This window comes from Mercurialis annua, linkage group LG2 (assembly GCF_937616625.2).
Source record: "Mercurialis annua linkage group LG2, ddMerAnnu1.2, whole genome shotgun sequence".
NCBI lineage: Eukaryota > Viridiplantae > Streptophyta > Magnoliopsida > Malpighiales > Euphorbiaceae > Mercurialis > Mercurialis annua.
In genome coordinates, this window is record NC_065571.1 from 9,185,650 (window position 1) to 9,202,836 (window position 17,187).

A 17,187-nucleotide genomic window follows, 5' to 3' on the forward strand; every position below is an offset into this window, starting at 1 on the left:
AGTTTTTAGAGAATAATCATCCATTCATATTTCATAAATACATAGCTTATAATTTGACTTTCATAATTAAATTCTATAATACATGTATTAAATATGGAGAAAATTACAGAATAATTAATAAAGCGGTACTATTTTACTCAAATACCAACACATTTCAAACTTTTCCCTTTTATCAAATGTGTTTCACATTTAATACCTTAGTTGGATTAATTATTACTTTCTATAACCATTTCTTCTTAAGCTGCCACGTCTCCATCCTCATAAACCAAAAATGTCAACAATGCCTATCTCTAACTTCACTGTTCCTCTCTCGTCTGCCATTGACGGTGTCTAGTTTTTTTCTATCGGCCCTCTTTCTTCGTGTCATTCAATCTCTCTCTCTCTGTCACTGCCGTCGGTGACACTCGCTCCTGCCTCTGTCGTGATGGCGATGCCGATTACTCCTATCTTCGTCACTTGATTCCTCTCCGTCGTCGTCATGGGCTTCGTCCTCGTACACTGTTAACGTCTTTCTGTTTTCCTCTGTGATTTCTTGAACGCTGCTGCTCGGTCAGTCTTTTTAATACACTCAGTTAAATTGATTTTTAGTTTTGTCAAATGTTAAATTGATTTTAGTTTCCAGTGAATTAGAGGACTTATACCCGGGAAAATTTTATTTCTTTGAATTACGACAAAAAAATGGGGCTCTAGATTTCAAAACACTAATCTTGTTTTAGGTATTTTTCTCTCTTTTTAAATATCTGTTTTCAATTCTTTTTACTTGTATGTTGCACTGCTAGCTCAAAATTTCCAAATTTTTAGTGGCTTTGTTCTTCTTTTTAATCTTAGTTTACTTTAAATTACAACTTACTAGCTGTTGTGTATTGAATAATGATGGTGTTGTTGCAAATTTTATTCTGAATTTTTTTTATCAGGAAATGAAACAAGTTAAAACCCCACTTGAAACTCCTAGTCTTTCTGAAGACCCACTTTCCAAAGCCTCTCATGTTAAAGGTTCTCAAGAAAATGGAATTAAGGTTTCTCCAAATGGGAAGGAAGTTGATTCTAATGTTAATGATTTAGCTGGTAAAAAAAATGGGACTGTTCATTTGGATGATAGGGGTGAGGAAATGAGTCTTGAAGACTTCGAAGTTAATAATGGGGCGTCTTCTTTACTGGAGATGCATGGGAGTAAGGGTTCACATGGGTTAGATTCTATTTTAGATGTTATACAACTAGATCAAAATTTGGGTGTTGAATTATATTCTAGAGATGTATCGGAAATGTATCCGAGATGTATGTGATATGTTTCGAGATGTAATTAAACAATTGTTAAAATCTGATTCTATGCAATATAAAAATTGTAGAAGATTCTATATTTTGAATTTTTAATATATTTTAGTGAAAGTATTATATAGTTATTGGTTTAATTTATTGCATATACATTATTATACATATTAGATACATTCATGATGTATACATCGTATATATACACCACCGATACATTGTAGATAAATTGTCGATACAACATAAAATACACCATTCTTACATTGTAGATACATGTTTTTTTTATTATTATTTCAACAAAATGAATTTTATAGATACACCATTGATTAAATTTTTTAGAATCTATCTCAAACTCAGAAGGATTATTTTCAACAAAATAAATTTCAAAATGAACGATACATGTGTATATTAGTGATACATGGATGATACATTTCCGATACATAGCAGATACATCGATGATACATGTTTAATTTTTTTGAATTATTTTAACGAAATACATTTTAAAATGTCATGACTGATACATTATTGATACATCATAATATATTACTGATACATCACAAATACACCATCGATACATCATAGATATAGAGGATAAAAATTAATAATAAAATTTTAATACATTACCGATGCATCATCTATATCTTGCTATACACTGTAAATATATGGCCGATACATCGTAAATACATTATAAATTGAACTAAAAAGCAAAATCTCGTGCAACATGAAAAAATAAAAGGACGGAGCAAGCATCAAATATTTAATAGGAAGACACATTTTTTAAATACATATTAGAAACAATTTATACATAATTTATATATGATAGATACATATATTTTTAATACATAATATATAATATATATACTTTTTTGTAACGTAATTTATGCGTTTTTAAAGCATGTGATACATATATCTTTGAATTTAAAATATATTATACATACACCTCAGATACACATAAATAGTACATAAAATAATATGTGTGTGTATATATATACACACACATATATTTATTTATTTATTTATTTGTTTTTGCTTTTTAAAATATGAGAAAATGAATCAGTGACACAGTTCAGATACATAGCAGATACGTATCAGATACATAGATGATACATTTTTTTATTTTTTTTACATGTTGACACGCGCTGATGCGTGACTGACGCGTGGCAGACGCACGTCAGACGCTTTTCTGACGCGTTTTGACTATTTTTAACACGTTTTTGACTTTTTTTTTGGTTTTGAGTGTGCCATGTGTCTCTTATTTAGTGGTTGGGTAGAAAATGTAAAGTTTCTCCTTATTTTGTCATGAATGTAAATTTTTGATTTGGTGTGTATTTTTGTAAACTCTTATTTAAATAGTAATATTTTTGTGGTTTTCTCTTAAATATGAAGGTTACTATATATATTTTTTTAAAAATGAAAACTTGCTGTAAATAATATATTGAAAAATATTTATTACATATAGAATTCCATATTAAATAATATATTATGTATACATTGACAAATATGATTTTATTTCTTAAAAGACATATTGTTAAAAAAGACATATTGTTAAAAACAGTATATATGCAAGTTTCTATATCAACTCTAAAATTTGGAATTCTGGTCAAATTAACCTTAAAACTCGAAAATTTGGTCCAGCTCAGATTGGACCAATTGAACCAAACTGAATCAACAGTTGAATCGGTATTTACTCCGGTTCAACCAGTTAGACCATAAATCATGTCCAAAATTTAGTTTTATGTATAATTAATTCACCGGTTGAACATAAAACCGGTGGCCTCACCGGTTCGGCTACATATTAGGTTTTGAAAACACTGATTAAGTTATTATCATAGAAAAGGATAATATTTAATCACTTACAATAGTAACTAATACCGATTAAAAGATCAACATGCACCAAAGTTTAGTTAGCTGTGGGTTGGTGCTAAAATCATGAGAAAATGAAGCACTTACAGAAGTTTACAAATATTAACCATCTTATAAAAACATTAATTTATTAAAAACATATGTTTAGAGTCATTGATTCCTTAATAACCAACAACATTTTTACTGAAGCTGCAGGCAAGAACCTGTTCATTCTGCACATATGGCAAAACATATAAATGTTTTCAGAAGCTTGAAACATGAATCATAAAGATTGTGCCAAACATAAGCACAGCAGTTTTTACAAAATGCAAACATTACAATATATTGCACAGAAAACGTTCGAATGCAAAATAGAAAAATCATATTTATAACATTTCGGAAACGCTAAGACGTTGGAGTCGACAAGTTTCAGAGCAATGTAACTACGAAAAATTTAGAGAGCATTACAATAAATTAGCCACCTGCATGAATATCACAGATACACCTATAGATCAGAAAAACATTCCATTAAGGTGAATAGCTAAAAGCAGAAGTAAAAAGATTTTAACATAGAACAGCAAGCAATACCTCTGGTTAGGCAACATCCCATCTGCCGATGACGCGAATCATCATCTTGCTCGTCAGATTGCTCTCCCCTTTTCACCCTTTTCTTCTTCTTTGTAACATGGTTTGTGGATTCGATCACGCTGTTACTTGAATTCTCAACTACTTGGACAACCTGAAAATGAATTAAAATATGCATGACATAGAAATTTAACAGTTTTTTGTAACCAAACTTAATCAGAACCAAATTTTATTTTGATTCGGTTAAAATAGTTAAAAAAAACTAGTTGAGATTTGTATGGTAGAAATTTTGGTTTTCAATTTTGATTTGGTTTCTCTACCATTGATTAACTAAACTGAGAGAGAAACTGAACTTCAAAAACATCTCCATTCTAATTAATATGCATATATGTAAACAGTACATATATAGTTTAGTTATGTAAATATATATATACACATATAAATCTAATTCTATTTGTAATTTTATATATTAACCGAAATAAATGGAACCAATTCGAAGAAAATTGCAAACTTTGGTTAACCAAACAAATTACTTTATCTTTATAGAATGGTTTGGTTTTATACTTTACTGAACTAAGTTAAACCTTTCACACACGTAATTGTCTTTGATGAAAATGAAACCATTTATTTGTCTCGTTTCTGATACCTTTAGTCTGTCTTCATCTTCCACATATGGAAGTAATCCAGTATTCTGCTCACATCGTTTCCAGTTAATGCCGTCATTGGCATTCCTCAAAGCTGCATCAGCAGTAATTGCCATGTCTTGCTCAACTACTTGAGGTTTCTGCATCATAAGCAAGAGCAGTTGTATATATGTTATATAGGTAAAGAAACGAGAGAAAAATGATAATATGGACTGGCCGCATTAATTTAGATCTAATGTTGTATGTCACACTAATGCAGGTCTTTCCAGCATGTTATTAACTACTTTGCACTGAAATGGAAACTTTTGAAATGGGAAATACCGAAATGGAAAATGAGATTAGATTACAAATATAGAGTTTTGGAGTTTCAAAAGCATTTTGAGAGACGAAAATGAAACAACCAAAACGTAAAAGTTGAGAAGTTTCTATGCAACACATATATCTTCATTAATGTCATTATTAGCAGCAGGTATAGCAATTAAAAGAAATATACAAAGGAAACAAGCTATAGTACCTCCGTTGTTGCATGAACAGAACAATTTGATGCAACCTTAAAACTCGTTGTTATCAGGGGACATCCTTCCACTGTCAATGTTTCTAGACAAGGAAATACAAAATGATAACCTCTTGGACAGAAATTGGTAAGACTTGGCAGTTCTTTCATAGTTAACCTCACCAGCTTTGCCATCAGTATCTCTTTTTCGTCATTGTCTGCTTCTTCATTACCTTCAAAAACTTCACCCAGCTGACCCGCTTCTATTAGTTCAAAATATTTTAGGCAAGGAAGACCTTCAGAGATTGTAATGGGGAAGAGTTTTTTCAATCTAATGCATCGGTAGACCCTAATGTGGAGCAAATTAGAGAAGCATACAACTTGAAAATGACACCGTAATGAAACATGATCCCTATTATCATTATCCTGAACAATTACGTGCTCCAATTCTGCGCATCCCGTTATTGTTAAGGTTTTCAGCTGCCTGCCTTCAGAAATCGCAGCTGAACATGTTGAAGCCTGCATAAGAGATGCAAACTCACTTATTGAAGTCTATATGCAGGAAAGGTCATTTGATAATGCTTCAGTTTTTCTGTTTCTGATGAGTGTGCACAGTTATCTATATCTCTCCGAGACTTCAATAAATGCAGACAGTACAGAAAGCAACCAACAGACATGAAATGAATTAGAAAAAGCAGGAAACTAAAATGAAGAGAGGACTGTTTTTATATAAACTGAAGTCTCTTGCTTCCATAATTTAGGCTGAAAATGATGAAGAGTACTTCATTACCTTATGAGGAGTAGGTATTTTGATGATAGAGTCCATAGAAAACTTGGGACATCCCTTAAATTCAACATGTTGCAAATACGGTAATACCGCGGAGCAATTTCCTGAGCTGAAGTAACCAGTCATCAAAGATTTTTCTTCTGATTGGCAGAGCAGGTTATCATTCTCAGGTACGGAAGCCGTGCCATTTTCTCTTTTGCCAAAAAATTGCTTTAATTCAGCCACACTTGCTATGTAGATCTCTTCTAGGTAGAAAAGCTCTTTTGCAAACGACATTGGAAAGACATATTCTAATTCATCACACCCATGTATTTTGAGTGTTTTTAGTTTCCTCAGGCTGAGTGATTCCATGTGAGAACTTGATAATGTTTCTTGTCCCTCGTCATCCTTTTCTGCAATAATATGCTCAAGTTGTTTGCAATGGCTAATATCAATTGTTTCTAGTTGCACCAAAGTATGAGCAAGCCATGGTGAGAAAATAGATGTCAGCCTATTGCAACCATCCAACTTTAAATAAGTCAGACTTTTGAGGTTTACATGGTGAGTGGGACCCTTCCAAATATACTCCAGTTCTGGTAGATGTTCCAACTTGAGGGTCAGTAATCGTGATAGCAATTCCTTCTTGGTTCCATCAAGTTCATCAAGCTGGAATGCCTCTTGTAAACTTTCACAATAATGAACTACTACTTTTTCCAGATTTTGCAATGCTCGCCACAACTTAGCTGGAAATATGATAGTCAACCCATAGGATACAAAAATCTCAAGTGTTTGTAGTTTCTCTAGAAATTTCTGTGGTGGCTCACCGTCACATATTTCTTTCAGACTAGTTTTTCCCAAGTGTATCTGCTGTAAATTACTGAATGCAGCTGGTGGTACTTGCTGGTTCGTCGTGCTGATGAGGCAGTCCAAGTCGCATAAGAAAAAGTTGAGACTAATGAGTTGATTAAAGCCCTTCTGATCTATGTCTGGAATGATGTTTTGGAAACATTCGGCATTGCCGTCCAAACGAAGATCATAAGCATTCAAAAACAACTCCTTACATGAATTCACTATGGAGACACTGCAAGGAAAGAAGTCGATGGATCTAGAGGTTGGATTTCCAGGTCTTGATGGATATTCATCATCGATTATACCATGATTTATTTGGATACGATATCTATTCAAATTGGGGAAAGCAAAGTCCACAGGAATGTGATCTTTTGTGACATACAGCCATAACACAGCCAAATGTGACAGTGAATTCAGCTCCATCAAACTAGCATTGATTGTCTGGTTGCTTGTCTCTTCAATCTGCCATTTCCTAAAGCTGGAGACTCCTATGTATAATTCTTCAAGTTTTGACAACCTCCGAATTGTGTTCGGCAGAATCCTTTCTAGTTTCTCACAACAGGTTAAATCCATTAACCTTAAATCACTTAGTTCACCGATTTCCTCAGGCAATTCTTTAATAGAAGAACCATGGAGGTTAAGAATCTGAAGACTCTTTAACTTTTGCAGTGATGTGAGACAGTTGATCTTGCAATTTTTCAGCCCTAGTGTCTGAAGGTTCGTTACATATTCAAGTGAATGTATGGATATTATCCCATGGGTTAAAGATAAGACTTTAAGTTCTTTCATTCCACTGAAACATGTACTTGGAACATTGACATAAGCTTCATTCCCGTTAGTAGTATCTTCTTCTGTATCACTGGAATCTTCTTCTACCATAAATTTTGCACCTTTTCGACCCAATAACAGTACTTTAAGCTCTGGACAATTCAGACCATCAGCAAGTTGTCTTACATTGCTGTCCATGAGAGAAATAGCTGTATACTTCTTCAGACTTTCTGTCCTTAACTGCTCCTCCAACACATTGCCAGATCTCACCATAAATCCACTCTCCACACTGGATCCAATCCATAAAGCAAAATCACGAATAATGTCATGCATTTTTACATGTTCTTCCTTCTCTGTTTCTAATAGCATACACGAAGCTTTGAGGTCACAGATTGATTCAAACACTTCACTCCTTGTCTCTTCAATAGAACAAGCATCTTCATACAGTCCCAAACCAACTGCATATCCGACCAACTGCTCAATAGGAATTTCATAATCTTCAGGAAACAAAGAGCACATCAAAAAACAGAACTTGGTTTCTTTTCGCTGCAAATAATCAAAACTCAATCTCAGACAAGTATAAGCATTTTCATCTTTGTTAACATCTCGAATGTCCGTAAGTCTCGACGCTTTAAGTTTTCGAGATGCTAATTGCCACCCTTCAAAACTTTTACCTCTTAAAGCCCTTCCCAGTGTCACAATAGCTATAGGCAAACCCTTGCATTCTTTTGCCACTTCTATTGCCACGCTGGTCAAGGTAGAGGATTCATCAGGTAAACCTGCATTCTTTTTGAATAAGGCCCACGCTTCATCATCTGTTAAGACATGGAGTGGAATCTCCTTTTGACATTCCATAGAAGTACATACATGTTGAAGACGTGTTGTGAGAAGAATTTTGAGACCATTCTGATCATCATCAAATGGGATCCCTATATCTTTCAAGTCAAGATATTTCCATATGTCATCTAAGATTATCAGAATCTTCTTCTCTTGCTTCAATCTTTTCCATATTCTGTTTGCTCGTCCCTCTTTTGTCTTCTCTGGCATATACAAAAACAGCTTGTCTGCCAACTGATCTTGTAACTGTATAATGTCTTGAGCCTGTGACACCACAAGCATCAGAACTTTATCAAAAAGCTTCAATTCATTAGCTTGCTTGCCTACTTCTTTCACCAAGGTGGTTTTGCCCACACCACCCATTCCGTGCAATCCTATCATGCGGACATCGTTGTCTCTGAGCGCTTCCATAATCTGTTTCAATGCTTGTTGTGCTGATAAAGATGGCATAAAATCCTTGGATAATAATTCTATGCACGGGAGAGTAGAATGATAGGAGACTCGCTGAAACTTTCCCTTGTCTTGCAGCTCGATGAGATTAGTTGTCCTCTTAGCAATTTTTCTGCTAAGACGGTATTGCCAAATCCAATTAGGACACCAACTGATGAAGCACCTTTTTTCTTTCTCTATTTCGAGTTCCAAGTACCTAACAACTTCAATAGCTTTGCGTGAATCTTCCACCCATGCCTCCACATCTTTTTCAATGTCTTCTGTGTTTCTTATGGAAGCATCAATATCATTCCGCACCCGATTATGTGTCAGAGACAGTTTCTTCTCCTGCTTCTTGAGGTCTTTCACAAAGTTGTTAAAACAGAATGCATATCGAAGCTGGCAAACCACTGGCTCCACCAAAATTTCTGCGATCTTAGAACCGATGGAGATACCAATATTCTCAGCCATTTCCCTTAATCAGATGCTGCAACCCGTATAAAGAATGTGAATTCTTCTGCTGCAACAGTAGACTATCATGTGAGAACCAAGAATGGGCAAAATGCTAAATCACTGGTAAAATAATTTCAAGTGAATGTGAATGACTACGATATGTCTTAAAGTCTTGTTAATCTGAAATTACCCAAGCTTTTGATGAAACCAGAATCATATCCTATTGTTAACAAACCTGCTATGATTATCCAACTACGTTTTTTCAAAAAGGTACTAAACTTTGATTATTTATTTTTCTCTTTTTGTTTACCAGACTTCATTTTTGCGTTCAACGCTGAGTTTTTAATGAAATTCCAAAGTTATTTTTGCTAATATAGCTATTTGAGAGGAATATTCCTAAAATAGTAATAGTGATTATTGATAAAAAAATTGTTAGAACTTCAGAATGCATTTGGTGCATGGTTAAGACTATTAATTCCAAATAGCATGTGATGCGACTGATGTGGAGTATATTCAAAGATATTCATATACAGCCACATTTTTCAAAATTAAACATGAAAGTTAAAATGCAGTATCCAAAAGGAAAAGAATTAAAACTCTGTATACTTCTGTATAGAGATTCAAACTTCTCCCATTGATTCATTAACTAGGTGATTCGAACTATCACTAAATGGCTACAGTTACTCAAATGTGCTGCATACATTGAACAGATTTGCAGTACGAAGTCAGATTAAGAAGCATACAGTAGACTGTGCATTACAGCTAAATTGACAAAATGAAACAAGCAAAACCCTAGACATCAAATTGATTCTATATATAATCAAAAATGAAGAACAGACGGCCAAAAATAAGTAGCTTGTGCTGCACGTACGTACCTGTAGTGAAGGAGAAAGTTGATGGTGATCTGCAGTTGATGAATGAAAATGAAAATCTAAAGAAACAAAAGGGCAGTAGCTATATGCCAGTCTTGAGTGTGACTTGAAGTCCACTGAAGAGTCATTTTTTATTTCTGGATTTAGGAGCATGTGCTCCCAAATTAATTAATTGCGAAACAAGACAAAAACCAGGTCAACCTATCAATTTTTTGTAGTCTATTCACCTAAAAACTTATAAACAAGAAGCTTTCAATTTTATCCCTAAACTGTATTGAGTCACAAATAGGAAAAAATACATTTATGTAGGGATTCAATGAATAAATCAACAAGATACAAGGGGCAAATATGAATTTTGCCCATTTGTGACTCAATTTTGCCCATTTGGACATTATGAAAAATCCACCATGGGATTATGTGTGAAATAAGGACAACAAAGTCAAAAGTTAAAGCAGCTAATCACTAACTTCAAACAGTCACCGCCAATTGCAAAAATCACATAAATTTACCACCAATCTCATTTATTCCACTTTCTTCTTTTTGCTGCAACACCAAATACTGATTAATGGAATCAAAATTAATCCTCATTCTTTTTCTGCTCAATATTTTTACTGTCACTGCTGATTATATCAGACCCCCTCCTCGTAAAACCTTGCGTCTTCCATGGAGTTTCAAGCACCCCTCTCATCCCCAACAGGTTTTTCTTTCTCAATTTCATTGCTTTTTTTCTTTATTCTCTTGTTTTCCTATCTGGGTTCATCATTCTGTTTATAAAGTTGTTTTCTTTTACCATGATCCGATCTGGGTCTTGTTTTTTTTCCAAATTCTGGTTCGAATTAGGTATATGATCTGATTCAATTGTGCCAATTTGTACTTTCTTGGGAAAAAAATTTGCAGGTGCATATTTCTTTAGCTGGGGATAAGCATATGCGAATCTCATGGGTGACTGATGATAAATCTGCACAATCAACTGTTCAATATGGAACTTTACCTGGAAGATACAGTGCTGTATCTCAAGGAGAGAGCACTTCTTATACTTATTTGTTTTATAGTTCAGGGAAGATTCATCACACTGTCATCGGGCCGTTGGAACCCGACACGGTTTATTTTTATAAATGTGGAGGACAGGGCTCTGAATTCCAGCTGAAGACTCCTCCAGCTGAACTACCTATAACTTTTGCTGTGGCTGGTGATTTAGGCCAAACGGGATGGACTAAATCGACTTTAGATCATATCGATAAATGTAAATATGATGTGCATTTGCTTCCTGGAGATCTTTCCTATGCTGATTATATGCAACGGAAATGGGATACGTTCAGTCAATTGGTTGAGCCGCTTGCTAGTGCGAGGCCGTGGATGGTGACTGAAGGGAACCATGAGAAGGAAATCATACCGTTCTTTATGGACGGGTTTCAGTCTTATAATTCTAGGTGGAAGATGCCCTTTAAGGAGAGTGGTTCGAGTTCAAATCTTTATTATTCTTTTGAAGTTGCAGGGGCCCATGTGATTATGCTTGGTTCGTATACGGATTATGATGAGTATTCAGATCAATATAACTGGCTCAAGGTTAGTTGTTTCCTTCTCTCTTTGAATTGTTCTCTACAGCAAAATTTAGAAAATGTTACGAAAGATTAAGTTGAATGAGTGGATCAGAGAATTTTAGGCGTTTTCACATATCATGTGTGAATGATTTGATTTGATGGTCTTATAATAAATTAGCATATATTAACAAACATGTTTGATAAGCTCTCAGAGGGCATTTGGGAACAAAGTCGTTTGCACCTGTGTGGTTGGGTTTATAAGTTTTGTTAGTTGCATAGGGACTGGAATTTTAACGATATGTGCTACATTTGGCGCATTATTTTCTAATTTTTTAGTCCCTAAAGTAATATTTTTTCGGGACAATTAATTGTGAATGCTAGATATCATGTGTAGTTCTGGTGTTCTGTTGTGAACACATACGTAGGTTGTGAGATCTTATTGTGATTTTTCTTTTCGTCTTGTTATTTAGGGGTAGCAAGTTTCATTTGATACACATTAATGAATTTTTTTTCTTATCACCATTTAAATGTAGGCGGATCTTGCTACGGTGGACCGGAAAAGAACTCCTTGGCTGCTTGTATTATTCCATGTGCCATGGTACAATAGTAACAAGGCGCATCGAGGTGAAGGCGATGACATGATGGCAGCAATGGAGCCATTGCTTTATGCTGCTAGTGTGGATATAGTGCTAACTGGGCATGTGCATGCTTATGAACGCACAGTATGGTTCAGAACTTATTCTTCTCATTAATTTTCTAAGAATTCGTCTTATTTTATCTGGTGATCTGTTTGACAGAAACGTGTAAACGGTGGAAGGTCGGATCCATGTGGTGCTGTTCATATAACAATTGGGGATGGAGGAAACCGAGAAGGTTTAGCACAAAAGTAAGTTCTAAGTTTTGGGTTTGAAGATTGAATTTAAAATTGTAATTAGACATTTCATATAAGAAAAATTGTCTTACTAATATTTTCGTCAGTATAGCTTACTCTTTGAACCTTTTATGCCTCGACAGATACGTGAGTCCACAGCCAGAGTGGTCAGTCTTCCGCGAGGCAAGTTTCGGCCATGGTGAGCTCAAATTAGCCAACTCAACTCATGCCTTCTGGACTTGGCACAGAAATGATGATGACGAACCTGTTAGGTCTGATCAGGTCTGGATAACATCTTTGGTCAGTTCAGGATGCATTGCTGAAAAGAGACATGAACTAAGAAAGATTCTTATGGGACCTTAGAGTGGCCATGCACGGTTTTCGCTTTACTAGATGCGGATCAAACAACACTCTAGGATGCAGATCAGCTGGTGTAAATATTTTCATTGCTATATCAGTCATGATAGTTACTCATAGATATAGTGGACTGCTAGAAGTCCCTACTTTTCTGTAAACCTTAGTAGCAAATACATGCTGTCTGACTTACGGTCTGTTACAGGCCCGTCTGTTGTCACCCTTTTGTTTTGCTCTGAAGATACGAAAGCTTGCTGTATTTGTATGTGTACTTGTATTTTATTGTAAGAGAACTCTTATAAAAATGAGATTTTCAGTTTGGTCCATTTAGTATGATATTCTTGCCCACGTTCATCTTATTCCCTTCTCCTTTACTAAAAGAGAAAAATTGATGTTTCTCCATTTATTTTCCTTATGTTTCAGATATAGCTTTAAGAAACCATTGTTCACCTTCAAAGATGGGATTTTCTTTCAATTTCAACTGATGAAGAGGAATGAGCAAAAACCTAACCAAACAATTTTTTTTAATTCAAACCGAATTAATAAATTAGGTTCGGTTGCTATCATCTTTGGTTCACTTTTTCTGTTTAGGACTAAAAAAATTGAAAAAACTAAATATATTAAAATTTGCTAAATATATTAGTAAATCTTGAAATGTCAATAATTATGTTCTACAATGATACAAGATCAACACATTTGATTTACTAGCAAAGAGTATAATAATTTTTAACATGATGTAGATATTATTAGCTGGCAGGGACATTTTTTCCGAAATGCTCCCTAACCTAGGACGACCTCGTGTCGAGTAACATGGAGGAAAGCAGGTAAATTCTCTATATAAGCACAGAAATTCCACAAGGGATGCCGTAACTGGACCTTCTCGTCTCGTTTGGAAAAGCAAACATGGGGACATGGCAAAGGATGAATACTGTCAACTTTGTCTTACAATGATGCGTTTCAAAGCATGGCTCGACTCAATCCACCAGCATCGTTTAACTGCACGTCGGAGCTAGACAGCACATAAACTATGGTAACAGATGAACTCTAAAATTGTCTAGCAGCAAACCTATTTTGTCAATGTTATAGCATACCCAAGTATCTAAGGGTTCATCAAGGCGGCGACTGGATCCTGGTTCTGATCTCTTTTGCCTCTCCAGAGTATAATCTGCTCATCCTTGAATAAAAGAGGAACACAAGGAACCAAATCCTAAATTTGAGAAGAAAAATAGCGCAAAAATTAGAACAAATAAGTCCCGTCCAGAAAATCAATGACTAAGATAAGCATATGAAAACATTTTCTTTTTGACACACCTTTAACTTTACACCAATCTGTTTACAGTCACTGGAGCCAGTATATGTGCAGTCTAGTCTCACAACTTCTTCAGTCTCAAAGGCCTCCCTCAATCTCTCCACGACATTCACATACACACCATTCCTGGCTGAATAGAAGTTGCCCCATTCAGAAAATTCCCAATTCTTGACAAATTCAACAGTTATTATAATATGAAGAATGAGAAGCAGCAGTTTTATCCAAATATTAAGATTTCAAATAGCTTACTGAGTTTCATTAGTGCCGGAGAAGTTAACCCTCTATTTCTCATCTCTTTTGTTTCTTCAAACGTTAGACCATCAGCTACATTCTTAACAAGCTTTGGATATATCGGAGCATAAGGCTTCCACAGCATGGTTGGAATAACAGGCCGGTTCTTGGGATCATAGTTTCGACCACGGTATACAAGAAGGACATTGATATGCCTGTAAATAATCTTCCCACCAGATTTATCCTAGACATCACCAACCACATCAGAATTAATCTCCAAAAACTCGTACAGAAACTAGAAAATCAATCGTAATAAGCCACACACCTCAAGGTGGAAGCACACATTATCCATATCAAGAGTTGGCACTCCCAAACATTTGATCCTCACAGCTTCGGCTCTCTTCCAGTGATTGTGAATATCATCCAACATGTTGTGAGTAACTCCCCCCTTCCCTAACATAAAAAAGGAACCATCAAGACCCGTGAACATCCGATTTCCGACATCAGAAACACCATTTGCTTGTCACCGAACAAATTTCATTTGTTTTTTGTGATGTATGTTGCAGTTAGATGATTTCATTTCTTTCAAAATAACTTATTTTTTAACTAAAATGATTTAAGAATTAACAGCTTATACACTTACAAAAACAAAATGAACTGACTAAATAGAATCCATTTTATATACACAAAACAAACGATAAGAATTTACCTAAATTAATTTGCCTAGAACAATCACTGTGCCTGTACCGCTCCACAAGCTCCTCCACCTCCTCTTCCGTGAGTGGATCACCAAGAATCCGACTCCTCTCCTCCATTCTTCTTTCCATATCCACCTCCGCCTGAACCGGAGCAGCAGTACCCGTCCATTTCCTATCGAGCCGACCCGGTCCGAACGGCGAAAACCGTTTCGGTTCCCGATACCCAATTGGCTCAATGGCTGGATTGGATTCTGAATACGAGTATCTGAAATCAAAAGGAAGGTCCGATTTCAACGGGAGTTTCGGGTCATTATCATCCGAGTCTGGTAGTTCTATTGGCGCCTTTTTCGTCTTCAGTTTGGATTTTGCGGGTTTGGACTTGAGAGTAAAAGGTGGATCATATGGGTCTTGAGAGAGTGTATGATTAAAGAAATAAGTGAAATAATTGAATTGTAAATATTTGGGGTTTTGGGTTAGGGTTTTATGAAGCAAAGAAATAAACTTTACTGGCATTTGGTTAGTGTTAGAAAAAAACCAAAGAGAGTAAGCAATGAACTCCTGAATTTAAAAAAGAGAGCTACATATATGAACCATTAAAGGGCAGAATTAATTTGGAAGAATACAATTTCAAAAAGAATATTGACATTGTATCTCAAATTTCTGTTCTTTTATGCAAAATGGCCCCGTTATGTTTGATTGAAAACGACTATAGACTATACAATTTAAAAGCGCAAACAATGTTTGAATATTTTTTGAAGAATGAGATTAAATCGTTATAAAAATAAAACGATTAGATTTAATATACGAATAATTCAAAGTAAATTACATTATTTTCTTGAAGATCAAGAACAAATTGCAAGAAGAGTGCTTTGATTTGAAAATTGCCCACGATCATTATCACCATGATGGAGAAATTTTGCTCAGTCTCTCATTCTTACATCTCCTTTGATCACCAACCATGGACTCGAAAACATCTAAAAGATTATCCAAACCATCAACATCATCCTCTCCAACTGCTTTCAATGCATAAACAATACTTTCAATAGTAGACAAACAACCCGCATTTGGTTGATGTCTGACTTCATTATACAAGCTCAATTTGTCCAAATCCAACTTCAAATGTGGCACAAACTTCAACCATGGATTTTCTTTATACATTCTCTTTGCTTTAGACCATGTCCCATCCAACACAATCAAGTTCTTTACCTCAAATTTCATTTCTTTGAGCTCACTAACACCAACTGCAGCTTCACTTGGAAATAGAAGTACTGATCCAGATGGTACCGTTACTTCAAATTCTTGATTTTCCTCCAAATCTAGCTTTTTAAGCAGTTTTTTAACTGTAAATCCCTTTGATATAGCATCAACAGCTAAATCAGAAGCTAAAATGTGATTAAAAGCTAGCTTTTCCTCTATATTACCAATTTCTCCATATTTGCTGATGCTAAAAGAAATGCATTCATTATCACTACCCAAACCCGAATCTTCGTAAAGATCCGGACTTTCCGATTCGTTTAAACCCGAACCTGACTTGAGCATCTCAATATCGAACTGGGCAGTGAAATTAACATCAGAAACAGTGACCAGAGTTAGATTTTGAAGTCCTAGTTTTGCTATTCTGACAGAATTAAGAGGGTGTTTTTTCTCTAAGCTGTGGTGAAGAATAGTCACGCCCACTTTGTTTTCAAGACCCGGATTCTGGATCCGAGTGCAGAGGCAGAGTTGTAGTGGTTTGGAGCAAGATGGGCAAGTGGGTCGTTTGGAATTGGATTGGGATACTGCCATTGTTAGGGTTTTAGGAGGGTTAGAACTCGGGCAGTGGTGATGGAGAAGGGGCTTGAGGATTGACAAGAATTGGCCGTTTCGGGTCGGTAATCGGATCCGTGCCATCGGGTTTCAATAGTTCAGTCATAGCCCGTTTAGAGATATAGTATAAATTCAGACAGTTAACCTCACGCGGCGTCGTTTAACGATGACAAAATGAAGAAGAATTTGTTAGTAGAATACACCTGAAATTTATTGTAATGTACACATTAATCTATTTTGTCATCAAATGTTAACATCTTTAACCTTTAAACCGCCGTGGAGAAGATTTATAATTTGAGTTATTTACAAAACGGAAAATTATGATTAAATATAATGTTTAAACAACTAAATGATTCAAATTACTAATATTTAGATGTTAATAGAAAAGAATAATGTGTGCATTTTGAAGGTTGAGTGTTTAACCCTATATACGTAAAATTTTCTTATATCATTATCAGTGCTCTATTAAACTTCTATGTAATCTTAGGGATTAAATCAGTACAAAACTTAATAATAGGAATTCAATGTAGTAAGTTTTAAATATAAGGACCAAAGTGTACATATTATTATTGT

The 17,187-nt window shown here is 35.1% G+C and overlaps 5 protein-coding genes across 7 annotated transcripts; 2 read left to right on the forward strand and 3 right to left on the reverse strand.

Annotated features, from left to right (window-relative positions):
- Positions 1-186: 186 nt before the first annotated feature.
- On the forward strand, positions 187-1,289 carry LOC126670252 (uncharacterized). The gene is made up of 2 exons (XM_050363940.2): positions 187-549; positions 915-1,289. Exon 2 carries the CDS (start codon positions 918-920, stop codon positions 1,281-1,283), a length of 366 nt encoding a protein of 121 aa, XP_050219897.1. The 5' UTR covers positions 187-549; positions 915-917; the 3' UTR covers positions 1,284-1,289.
- Positions 1,290-3,368: 2,079 nt separating this feature from the next.
- Positions 3,369-9,971, reverse strand: LOC126667981 (probable disease resistance protein At4g27220). 2 transcript variants are annotated; one of them, XM_050361141.2, is made up of 6 exons: positions 9,808-9,971; positions 5,621-8,999; positions 4,852-5,349; positions 4,340-4,477; positions 3,697-3,847; positions 3,369-3,590 (listed from the first exon to the last, which is right to left on the reverse strand). In XM_050361141.2, exons 2-6 carry the CDS (start codon positions 8,948-8,950, stop codon positions 3,583-3,585), a joined length of 4,125 nt encoding a protein of 1,374 aa, XP_050217098.1. In that variant the 5' UTR covers positions 8,951-8,999; positions 9,808-9,971; the 3' UTR covers positions 3,369-3,582. The 2 variants fall into 2 exon arrangements, with proteins under 2 accessions (XP_050217098.1, XP_055960559.1); XM_056104584.1 differs by having other exon boundaries at positions 5,621-8,996; positions 9,808-9,894.
- A 290-nt stretch (positions 9,972-10,261) lies between these two features.
- Positions 10,262-12,896, forward strand: LOC126667982 (purple acid phosphatase 18). The gene is made up of 5 exons (XM_050361143.2): positions 10,262-10,501; positions 10,702-11,370; positions 11,879-12,067; positions 12,143-12,231; positions 12,360-12,896. The coding sequence occupies exons 1-5, from the start codon at positions 10,370-10,372 to the stop codon at positions 12,577-12,579; spliced, it is 1,299 nt and encodes a 432-aa protein (XP_050217100.1). The 5' UTR covers positions 10,262-10,369; the 3' UTR covers positions 12,580-12,896.
- A 292-nt stretch (positions 12,897-13,188) lies between these two features.
- On the reverse strand, positions 13,189-15,477 carry LOC126670153 (CRS2-associated factor 2, mitochondrial). 2 transcript variants are annotated; one of them, XM_050363824.1, is made up of 6 exons: positions 14,820-15,477; positions 14,436-14,563; positions 14,129-14,354; positions 13,882-14,009; positions 13,662-13,777; positions 13,189-13,566 (listed from the first exon to the last, which is right to left on the reverse strand). In XM_050363824.1, exons 1-5 carry the CDS (start codon positions 15,319-15,321, stop codon positions 13,670-13,672), a joined length of 1,092 nt encoding a protein of 363 aa, XP_050219781.1. In that variant the 5' UTR covers positions 15,322-15,477; the 3' UTR covers positions 13,189-13,566; positions 13,662-13,669. The 2 variants fall into 2 exon arrangements, with proteins under 2 accessions (XP_050219781.1, XP_050219780.1); XM_050363823.1 differs by having other exon boundaries at positions 13,189-13,579.
- Positions 15,478-15,581: 104 nt separating this feature from the next.
- Positions 15,582-16,781, reverse strand: LOC126670154 (uncharacterized). Its single transcript, XM_050363825.2, has one exon. It carries the CDS (start codon positions 16,696-16,698, stop codon positions 15,706-15,708), a length of 993 nt encoding a protein of 330 aa, XP_050219782.1. The 5' UTR covers positions 16,699-16,781; the 3' UTR covers positions 15,582-15,705.
- Between the last annotated feature and the right edge of the window lie 406 nt (positions 16,782-17,187).

Excerpts from the sequence above, each read along its gene's own strand:
- LOC126667981 (XM_050361141.2), bottom strand. The coding sequence starts at position 8,950 with ATGGCTGAGAATATTGGTATCTCCATCGGTTCTAAGATCGCAGAAATT. Across the intron at positions 5,350-5,620 it reads AAATACCTACTCCTCATAAG|GCTTCAACATGTTCAGCTGC; the intron begins GTAATGAAGTAC and ends TCTCTTATGCAG. Across the intron at positions 4,478-4,851 it reads CTGTTCATGCAACAACGGAG|AAACCTCAAGTAGTTGAGCA; the intron begins GTACTATAGCTT and ends CTTATGATGCAG.
- LOC126670154 (XM_050363825.2), bottom strand. The coding sequence starts at position 16,698 with ATGGCACGGATCCGATTACCGACCCGAAACGGCCAATTCTTGTCAATC.
- LOC126670252 (XM_050363940.2), top strand. The coding sequence starts at position 918 with ATGAAACAAGTTAAAACCCCACTTGAAACTCCTAGTCTTTCTGAAGAC.
- LOC126670153 (XM_050363824.1), bottom strand. The coding sequence starts at position 15,321 with ATGCCAGTAAAGTTTATTTCTTTGCTTCATAAAACCCTAACCCAAAAC. Across the intron at positions 14,355-14,435 it reads ATGTGTGCTTCCACCTTGAG|GATAAATCTGGTGGGAAGAT; the intron begins GTGTGTGGCTTA and ends GGTGATGTCTAG. Across the intron at positions 13,778-13,881 it reads AGATTGGTGTAAAGTTAAAG|GATTTGGTTCCTTGTGTTCC; the intron begins GTGTGTCAAAAA and ends TCTCAAATTTAG.
- LOC126667982 (XM_050361143.2), top strand. The coding sequence starts at position 10,370 with ATGGAATCAAAATTAATCCTCATTCTTTTTCTGCTCAATATTTTTACT. Across the intron at positions 10,502-10,701 it reads ACCCCTCTCATCCCCAACAG|GTGCATATTTCTTTAGCTGG; the intron begins GTTTTTCTTTCT and ends AAAAATTTGCAG. Across the intron at positions 11,371-11,878 it reads ATCAATATAACTGGCTCAAG|GCGGATCTTGCTACGGTGGA; the intron begins GTTAGTTGTTTC and ends ATTTAAATGTAG.